This window comes from Danio rerio, chromosome 11 (genome assembly GCF_052040795.2).
Source record: "Danio rerio strain M-AB ecotype USA chromosome 11, GRCz13ab, whole genome shotgun sequence".
NCBI classification, from domain to species: domain Eukaryota; kingdom Metazoa; phylum Chordata; class Actinopteri; order Cypriniformes; family Danionidae; genus Danio; species Danio rerio.
In genome coordinates this window covers 43,179,075-43,190,000 of record NC_141031.1, presented here as the reverse complement: position 1 = coordinate 43,190,000, position 10,926 = coordinate 43,179,075, and the positions used below count along the sequence as shown (strand labels likewise).

Below are 10,926 nucleotides of genomic sequence, written 5' to 3'. Positions count from 1 at the left end.
GAACACCTCTCTCTGTGTACCTGTAATTGCATAAGAGGAAGTGAACTAAGCATGTCCCAATGTCTGTTTTTTCTATTTTTCTTTATATTTTATGTTTGACATATCCGTATTCTTTCAACCTAAAGAGCTCAGCTAAAAACAAAGTGTTTATTGCTCTGTACTTGTAAGTGAAAAGCTTATAATCGGGTGGTTTTTGCGGTTCAGTTTAAGCCTAAAACCTGCATTTCCGGAGTTCCAAACAGAGGATTTTGTAGGACATCGTACAAACTTCCAACTGCACCAATACTAGTGTTTTCCTCTCATTCGGCTAAAACCTCCACGCGTGCTCATCGGTGTTCATACGTCGAGATATAGCACATTTATACACACACACATACGCACGCGCACGTGCGCGCGCAAAACACACCAGGACTCGGAGAGGAAATTCAACTGGGATGGTGAGCTGTACAAAGTGCATATTATTTCTCTTCTCTGACACAAAAATACGGAAAGCATGATCCGGTCGACGTAAAAGATGCACGCATACTAAGCTGTTTCATAAGAGGACTGGATCTCCCGCCTTTTCTGAAGGTATTTGGCGCTGAGGTATACTTATCATGCATTCCCAATCCCACGGGGATGTGGTAATACTACTAAATGAGCGATGATACCTGCACGAACGATGATACCTGCTCAGATTTGGAAATAATGGTCGTAAAAACTCTATAAACACACGCGGTCTAGCCTATAATATCCTGTAACCCGAGTCACAGTCATGTCTCCGAAAGCTGTGGTTTGTAAAGAAGCGAATGGAAGTATACACACCCCCAGTGGTTTCTCCTGTTGATTCTGAGCTGAACCCGGAGACTTTGAACCTAACCTACTCTAGTCTCCGTGTGAAACACCCTCTCCCTGTTTTAGCACCCTGAGTAAAAAACTACATAAGGGAGGCAGATTTGTTCTTCTGTTCCCGTACGAATGACCCAAACAGAAAGTTACTGAGATACATATACCTGGAGATCCATAAACAGTTTTCCTGGCGAGTTCGGATGATTTCCTGAAGTTTAACGACAGAAGAATAGCATTGGGATGGAGAAGGTGGACACCTTTATGAGGAGTTGTGCTCTGACTTGAATCTAGCAATGGTTTTCCGGATGAAATTATTATATAATGTGCCAACTTTCATGTCCTACTTTCCTGGCCCAGTTTAGATATGACATGGGAAAGAACACAAAACGAAAGAAATAATGAAAGCATGCATGCATAATGTGCAAAAACATTAGTCATAACTGGAGACATGAAGTGAAGTCAATGAATAGGCGACAAAACCAATATGGCAGGTGCTTCATGTTCAAGTTTAAGGGGAGAAAACAAACCTGGGCTTCGTTTATTTTAGTGCTGTATACCATCAAAAAAAAGAGCAGTCGACTTTAGGAATCAAACACTCCTGATATTGGTTGAATATTTTAGGCACTTTCTATAATAACACTGAGTCTCTGAGTGGGGAATAGATAGTAAAACTATATAATATTTCAGCACCACATTCTTTCCATGTCCTTTTATTTAATATATCTTAACAGGCAAAATGTGCTGGTGTAAGTTAAAATGATGCCTCCTGTCAGCTGAAATCACTTTGGAAATTTAGGGGGAAGGTTAGTCTCGAATTTCTTTCTGAGAAATTGTGAAAGATATTCACGAATGTGCTGTGAAAAGAGCAACAAAAAGAGGACAAATCAATATGAATGTGCGTGACTCAACAATGGGGTTTTGAATGTCGGTAGCAGCCCCCCGAGAAATGAAAATAAAGCTATGAATAAGAATAATATGAGCGCATGGCAGTCGTAGAAATGTATGTTTTAAGCGATACGATATGCTTGAACCTCTTTGAATGTGATATTTTCTAGCATGTGTATGGGAATCGCCTGCTTGAAATAACCAATCACAACCCTCACGTCAACATCATGTTTAATATGACATGACCTACTTTTAACCTCCATTGTTTAATACTGAGGAGACGATTAAATGTGAGAATATTCCTAGTCATGTTAAACAAGACAACAACAAAAGAAAAAAAACCTGTGGAGACATTTCATCCTCTGTTGGGTGTATGAGTGATGTTTGTCGTTCAATAGACTCGTCGTTCTCAAAAGGAGTAGCTTATAGTAGTATTCATATGACTGGTCACCATTTGTAGAAGAAGAACTGAAGAAAATAATTCTCTCTAACCCTGAAAAATAATAATAATCCAGTTGTGTCTGACGGATTTGTTTGGCTCTTCTGCTAAATCTACGGTTTTATCGTGATTCATGTCATGCTTTAGAGAACGCTCTGCGTTAGAACATTTCCAACAAAGTCTTATAGTGAAGTTGTTCGACTCGTATTACAGACCGTTGCCACTACATTTTTATCTTTACATTATGTTCAATGTCTTAAAGTTTCATGCACATGGCTCCTTCTTCGCAACCGATATTTACAGTATTTACAAACAATACAACCGTACATCTTGGGCGCTCAAAGAAAACTATACAATATATTTTTTTGTTCGTCTCTTAATGTGTTATAATCCAATTTATGAATAAAATACTATATATTCTTAAATACAATCCTCTTCGGAAAAAGTTTCTGGCTATCAATGCTCCTTCACCCATCTTCGATATATATACAGAGACCACTCAATAGTCAAAAATATGGATTTTTTTGTTGTTTTTTTTTTTGTTGAAGCTTCTGTATAGGGACCCTTCAAAAAGTCAAGAAGTCAAGGCAATGTTCTGTGAATCTCCTTGGGAAAGCCTGTGGTGGCTTTCTGGAGCTGTTGGAAATCACGAACAGTAACAATGAAGAAACGTATCACAACACGCACACACACACGCACGCGCACACATTAATGGAAGATAACCTTTGCAAATATACGTTTGGCGCTGTGGCACAATTCACATAAAAAAAGTCAGTTTTTAAAACAAAAAGGATCGACGATCCTTCACACAATTAAAATAAAACGCTTAAGCAAAACCCAGTAATACTACTAAAATAAATAACAGAACTATACAAAAATAATAGTCTTTATAATAATATTCTCAGAAAACAAACAGGCAACATAGGACTAGGCTAGTTTGATGGTGCCACAATATCACCAATATGAATGAATGAGTGAAAATAAAACACAAAACATTTACGTCAGCATGCAGGAGCGTTTCGCTCAAACACATGCACTGTATCCAGATTCAATTCAACAAACACGGGACACACAAAGTCAGGCCAGCAAAAATGACATTAAGAAAAGGACCCATAAGAAAGTCGAAAACAGTGCACACGAAACAGGTAACCCAGAGGGCTTTGCTTCAATCCCACAAGATGTCGTCAGAAGTCCCCTATAACCCCCGTAAAGACAAAGGTAAGACACTGATATTTCAAACCCAGCATTTTTTTTTTTGCCCTGACCCCATCTACATTCATATGAAGGCTTCCCTTTGAATGAACCGACAGCATTTGTCAAAAACAAAGATTTGTGGAGAATGAGAGACTGATTTCAAATACTCGGCATGCATATGGTCACTGAAATGAGGCCTTTTTTTGGTTTACATTTTACATTAGGTTTTGTTCTTTTTTTTTTTTGTTCCAAACTGATTGCTGTGTTTTTCCTTTCAAAATATAAAAATGTAATCTGAAGCGGCTTCCAGCATGACGTTTTTCTGATTTCCATCTGTTCATGTCGCGTGATATTTTACAAGCGTCGTCAGAATAAAAAGCCTCTGCTCCTTGGTCTTCGTTCGTTTTTTTTTTCCTTTTTTTTCTTATAATCTAAAGAAAAAAAATCTATGAAGAGTGCAAAAATGCCATGAAGATAATGTCATATTTCCCCAATAGTCTTGATTTCAGTTCCCCCGTAGCGAGAAAATACACAATGCAGAATCAGTCACAACGCTGCTAGAGTTCAACCGCCGCACGTCCGATGACACGCTCCGCTTCTTGAAGAATTTTTGCTTTTTTTCCTCCTCTAAAGTGTTCGTCTCTTGTAAAAACGCAGTTGAAGTGGAAGAGAAAGGGTCTGCTCGGAGATGTTACATTGCGACGGGGCTCTTTGCGGCATTCTCATGTTCCTTGGCCTTTTTCAATTCTTTCGCCCTAAAAACAGAGCAAAAACAAGAGTTTTACATAATTAACTTGAGGATTTCACAAACATTCAGGGCCCTCACATGAATCACAGATCATTAGCAAATAAACCTGCTATTTTCATTTCTTTCTCCTCACTGGAATCAGCGAAGAACAACAAATATGCCCTTACTATAAACCACAAAGACTTTTAAAACCTTGAGAAACACAATAAATGCTTTTCTTACTTTGGGTTTTTGTCTTGTTTCTAGTTTAAATGTTTAATAATTCTTCAAGCGATGATCCCAGCTAGCATTTTCTGTTTTTAATAGATGTCTAATAAATGTCTAAACATAGTCATCTTGGCTAAAACAAGGCTAAACTTGGGCTGTCAGGGAAAATCTCATAGACGTCTAAGAATAGGCCAAAACTAGACAAGTCATCAAATAAACAGAAATGAATGACTACAAAGTCTGTCTAATCTGTATATTTGATGACTAGTCTAGTTTTGGGCTATTCTTAATCTTAAATATATTAGACTTTCACTAACAGCCCAAGTTTAGCCTTGTTTTAGCCAAGCTGTCTACGTTTAGATGTCTATTAGAGGCAAAATTGTCATGCATACTTAAACTATACATATAACCCAAGACAGACTATTCAAGTACTTTTACATAAGACACAACTATATTGTGAAAGATATTGACTAAAGGATTTATTTAAGACTGATGAAAACAAGTAGTGCAACGTGATTTGTGGTACATTCACAAGTAAACATTGTTTTCCTTATTGAGTCCTGGTAAAGGCTGATTTCAACATCTGTGGCAAAGTGCGTGCGGATGATCCGGCGCAGCTTCCGCAGAGCTACATACCTTTCGACGTAGCTGACGAAGATGTGCATCTCATAAAAAATGTAGCTACACTTCTGGACGACGTACAGCGCAAGAGCTGTGATTTTTCAGCATGTTATCGTTGACGAGAATGGGAGGCGCTAAAGGCTGATTTATACTTCTGCATCAAGCGCACAAGTTTTCTCCAACGCAGCTTACACGTGGACACATAGCCCTTGCCGTGGCTGTCGGCGATGCTGACGGGGACCTCTCAAAAATTGTAACTGTAGCGCAAGCTCTGTGATTGGTCGGCGGAGGTGAGAGCTGGGCGAGCCTGATGGAGCGAGTGTTTACAAGTGATTGTGTGTAGATAGAAACTGTTGTTTTGTGTTTACCTTATGATTAAAGTTGTTGCACGTCCGCCGGTTCCTGCCTCAAAATAAGCGAGTTTCAACCACTTGTACATTAAGGTAGCATTCAGAATAAACATAACACCAGCGAAGAAACTCGACACAGACAAACATAAACACCTACTGCCAGCTAGTGTTTCTGAAGTGTTATTGCAGAGCAATGGAATTATCGCGCAGAAGTATGGCGCAGAAGCATGCGCCGTGGGTCAAGCTGATCACTCGACGCAGAAGTATAAACCAGGCCTAATAGTGGCGGGAGAGTTAAACAAGCGTCAAGTCCCATGGAGGAGCTCCAGATGGAAACTACTGTTTTGTGTTTACGTTATTATTACGTCAAAGCTGTTGCATGTCCGCTGGTTCCCACCTCTGAATAAGCGAGATTTAGCTGCTTATACATTAATGTAACAGGTATTTCCCATGTAAACGAAACACTTGTGAAGAAAGTCGACACAGAGGAACATAAAAACTCCAGCTAGCGTTTCGGAAGTGTTATTCCAGAGCAACACAAACAGAACGCAGAAGTATAAATGGATGGCTATGGGCAAGGCATGCGCTGTGGGGTATGGCAATCGCTCGACACAGAAGTATAATTCAGCCTTATGGTGGGGTTTTAAAGGGGTGGTCCACTAGGATATCATGTTTTAAACTTTAGTTGATGTGTATGGAGCTGTGTGAACATAAACAACATCTCTGAATGTAAGACGCTCAAAGTTCAATGCAAACGGAGACATTGGCTTTTACAGAGTTAGCTTAGCAAAGCCTACAGCAAGTTTGGGGACTACAAAAAAATACATCCGGGTTAATGAGATCACAAACCCGAAGGGGTGTGGCCACAAAAGGCATTGAAATGTTATAGCAGAGAAAGCTAAAATGCCGGCACTGCAGTGTCTCTCTATGCAGCCTCTTTCCTTGCTTTCTATATCTCAAATAACAAACTCGCAAAAGATATGTGAACGTTTTCATATCACTTACACATGCTTATAACCTGAATATATGTGAAAGACACTTGTCAGGTTTTATTTTAGAGAGCAGGCCTGATGTTTAGCTGTGTCCGCTTCATTATCTGTCTGATTCAGGCTCAAACTGATACGGATAACAGCTACTCTGACTGACAGCATTTGCACAGCTAAAGCAAAGTGAGTGCTAGTGGAGGCATGATGCTTCCTGGGGACATGGAGCTGATCCGCGAATCAAAGCACATTATGTTAGCTGACCAATCAGAGCCTATTGAGGACAGGCCTTTCAGAGGAATTAGAAAATATGAGTCATTTTTATGTTAGCTGAGTAGCTGTATATAATAACATTAAGATATATACAAAAAAATAAAAAATAAATTCTTCTCAGCTCTTCTCTTCTGTGATGCGGCTGTAAGTTGGAGGGCAGATTGAAATCCTGATGGCATCAAACATGTTTGAAATGATCCGAGAGGCTCGATTTGTGTTAAAAATCTGCCGAAAAGTATTAATGTTATATTTATATTCTACATATTACTAAAGCACAACAGCAGCCTGTTTACGTTCATTAGATATAATCAGGGCCGGAGTGGGACTCCTTTTCAGCCCTGGAGTTTTAAGCCATAGACCGGCCCACCTCAGTTCACAACGGACTATATTAAAATAAGGTAATTTCCAATTCAGTTTCTAATGACACTATCACGTCTTTTTCAAGAAAACAGCTGCTTTAGAACTTCAAATGTTCAACAACCTTACAGTTTTATATGTCTTAACAATAAAAATGAAAAAAAAAGAAGAAATGATAGTTAATCCTCATCATTACCCTGCAGGCTACATTTTGCTCATGAGGCTGTGAGACAATAAATAAGAAGAGCGGAGCTGCGGCAAAATAATGGATAAAAAGAGTGAGGCTATGGTCAAATAAATAAATAAATGTAAAAAAAAAGTGCGACTGTGACTGCTGCTTTCTCCGTTCGCCATGCTGGAGAGAAACAGTCTGCGCAAATGGAGCGCAGAGTGGGTGTCATCGACTACAGCTTTTATCTGATTGGCTGAAAGGTACGAGCTGCCCTGCTTCTGGCAGGAAAGTCTCAAAAATACACACACACGTATCCAGGGGGAGTCGTACGTGAAAGAGGATTTGCACATTCTCATTAAGGATGAACTCGCAAGTTTTAAACATTCAAAACTTTTTGTACACTCTTATACATTTTGCAAATGGTGTTTTGCATTTGTGAAACGTATTTTATGAAAATGTATTTTTATTTTGTGCACATGAAATTTTTTTGTGAATATAAATAAATATTTTACGCACGTGAATTTGATTTTATCCACGTGAATTTGGCTACGCATGTTTACATCGTGTCTTTTGCGTGAATTACTTTTGAGTCTTTTCTGACTCCATAGTCCATGGTGTATTTTTAAGGGTTGGTTGTGTTTATGCAAAGCATTGTGTGCTCATGCTTCACTTTATTATATACAGCTACTAAAGCCTAGTTCACACTACAGGATTTTAAACATCAGCAGATCACTGTGCCGTTCACACTACATGACTTGACTTTGTGTCTTTTAATCTCTGTGGTGTTCACACTACGCAACACTCTGTAAATGATCCACAAGAGGGGGGTCACACACTACATGATCTGACAACAACTCATTCCCCAACATCTCATTCAAGCAACCAAACCACAGCCAATGAAATTATGAGAGAGGAGTCGTCAGAAAAAGCTGAACACTATTGGCTGCTTGTGTGCTGATGACATCACTGACAGCGTTTCAAGCTTTGAAGAAAGCATTTAAAAACATCGTCAAATCAGCTGATTTATCAGCGGATTAATCACTCATCTGATAGATACACAGAGAGTTTTTAATTTTTGGAATTGTATAACTCTTTGAAATAAAACTAACATATCTATAACACCCTGCCGTTTTCTAACTATCAGTGTATTTCTTTCTGACATTGCAATTTTTTTTTATTACAAAACAGTAAAGAACTGAGCATTTCTGCCTTAAATTACCATATTGGTCAAAATGACTGCATGCATGTCTGATACTTTTCACTGTGACTTTAAATTTGTGTGCATTTTCTTGCCAGGCAACTTCCTGCTAACATAAACAAAACTTTCTGATGGCAAAAACATCAATTTACTTCAGATATCTTTCAAAACTGCATATTCTGTGCTGTGAAATAGCTCCTGTTTGAAAGTAAAAATGAAATCCAAGACCTTTAAGTGTTTTAGTATCTTAACTACATATTTATAGGCTGTATTACCCCAAAAAAAAGATTATATTTTTAGGGTAATGGTGTCATTAAATATGATGCCAGACATTCAAAGTTTAATTTTAATATCTCAATAATAGCTTTGAATGTAAATATGTTGTGACAATATGGCGTTTTATATGAGAACGGTCAGAATGAGCAGTATGGTAATTCTAATAGTTACACAATTCTAGTTCCACTGTTAATATATCCTACTCTCATGTCTGTGCTAACGCAGAATGAAGCGAGTGCACCGATGCCCATTTTGACCAGTCACAGATGTTTCTGCTGAGCTCCTAAACACACAGCCATTCAGCTCATGCTGATCTGCTCTCTCATTGGCTGTAGCTCGTCACTACATCTGACCACACGTGGGGTTGAGTCGGCCGACTGCTCTGGAATATTTAGCATGCTGAATGTTGGATTTCTGTCTGCGAGGTGTCGGCGACGCGTCAGCGAGCCTCGTTGATGCATTGTTCAGTTGTTCACACATAAAGTGCGGCGAGCGCCGAGCACTCGCAGATTTCTTCCCGATCACAGCCCGATCTGTCGGCGAGCTCGTTAACTTCGAAATCGGGCTCAAATCAGGCTTAAAATCCTCTAGTGTGAACTAGGCATAAGCTAACATGAAAACGACTCATATTTCCTAATTCCTCTGAAAGGCCTGCCCTCAAGAGGCTCTGATTGGTCAGCTAACATATTGTGCTGTAATTCGCGAATCGGCTCCACGTCCCCAGAAAGCATCATGCCTCCACTAGCATGTCCTTTGCCTCGGCTGTGTAAATACTCTCATTTAGAGTAGCTGTTAGCCATATCCGTTTGAGCCTGAAACAGACAGAAAATAAAAACGACACAGCTAAACCTCATGCATGATCTCTAAAATAAAACCTGTTAAGCGTCTTTCACATATATTCGGGTTATAAGCATGTGTAAGTAATATGAAAAGGTTGAAGCATCAGAATCGGTACGTGGTATCGGCTGATCACAATGACATGGAACAGATACTTGGTATCAGCTGCAAAAATCCTGACCGTAGCATCTCTATTTTGGACTAGAAACAAGACAACAACTCTTAGAAAAGCATTTTTTGGAGTGTGGATACTAAAATCACACTTAAAAATGTCTGAATGTCACAAGTATTAAATAAAATATCAAAGCAAATGTCTTTTGTTCTAAAGAAACATAGCATATGCACACTTTTCGAGCAGAACTGAATGTTTCGGTAGTAATGTACAGTTTAAACATGATGATTTGGAATATTTCTGATTGTCAAAACCTTATTTCACAAAGTGTAGTTGCTTAAATCAAAGCAAGAATTGTTCAGAAATGTGGTTCTTGCCCAACATTTGAGCACAGATGATATTTGGTTTGACATTTCGCATCTAATCCAATGGCATTCACACATTTTAAAAGTGTGATTTCAATCTTCGCATACTCTTTTTTTTTTATTGGCCACAACAAAATCTGTGGGAGAAATCATTTTCTTTGAATTCTACATTCTACATCTAGGAGTCAAAGCAAACACATGTCAATATAAAATATGAATAAAGTCCAAAAGTGAAGCATCAATCTTAATCTAATGTTAAAACAATTCATAACCCTACAATTCATGCGCAGTACATCACAACAATTTCTTAAATGTTTATATTAGTCAACATGTTATACTTCTACACATACTGAATACCCAACATACGACCCCTTCCACCCCACCAAACATGTTGTCGGCTCACAGTTTGACCCCTCCGTCCCGCCCTCAGCCCCCAAATCAAGCTTATATAAAAGCTGAAAGAGATGTATAAAACAGGCAGCCAGGCATTCAAGACATTTCTCTTCCATGGAGAAAGGTAGATGTTGTTTCAAGCATGCCCTGATAAAAGCAAGGCCTCCATATCTTTAGCCATCATGCAATTGCCAAATGCACTACCCAGCAGTCCTTAGTGTTGTCATAAGCATCCTCATAACAAGAGAGATGGAAGAGACTTTTGGGAAGATAGAGGTATTGAGAAAGAGAGAAAGAAAGAGAGAGAGAGAGAGAGAGTGCTTTGTTAGTTTTGCCATTAATGCATCATCTGTATTTGCAGGTTAGTTGGATCTATAGTCCTCTCTCTCTCATATAAGGCTCAGTCAAACTCGGGCTCCGTCATGCATGCAGGCATAAAGCAATAGAGGAAATAAGATAAAAGGAAGGAGGGAAAGAAAGGACAGAATAAAGTCATAGGGAACAGCAGAGTCTGAAATCAAGGAACAAGATGAAAGAAAAAAAGGGAGAGACAGGGAGATAAAAGAGGGGAAATCGAGGGGAACGAGCTGATTTACTGAGGCTGCACTCACCCGTTTGAATAGTCTATGGTCCATCAAGGGGCTTTGCATAAACAGCAAAACAACACCAGACAGCTATTAGTACACAC

The 10,926-nt window shown here is 39.0% G+C and overlaps 1 protein-coding gene across 50 annotated transcripts in view; it reads right to left on the bottom strand.

The window, feature by feature from the left end:
- Window positions 1–10,926, bottom strand: part of camta1b (calmodulin binding transcription activator 1b) — a 698,990-nt gene that overhangs the window by 556 nt on the left and 687,508 nt on the right. For 34 of the 50 annotated variants that reach the window (XM_087274121.1, XM_087274128.1, XM_087274115.1 and 31 more), the window contains one exon: window positions 1–4,101. This exon is cut by the window's left edge and continues 556 nt beyond it. In XM_087274121.1, coding sequence (XP_087130247.1) covers window positions 4,038–4,101 — 64 coding nt within the window. In that variant the 3' untranslated portion in view covers window positions 1–4,037. Of the gene's footprint in view, window positions 4,102–10,849; window positions 10,881–10,926 lie in introns of all 50 variants that reach the window. The other 16 variants (XM_087274108.1, XM_087274109.1, XM_087274102.1 and 13 more) reach the window with 1 other exon arrangement.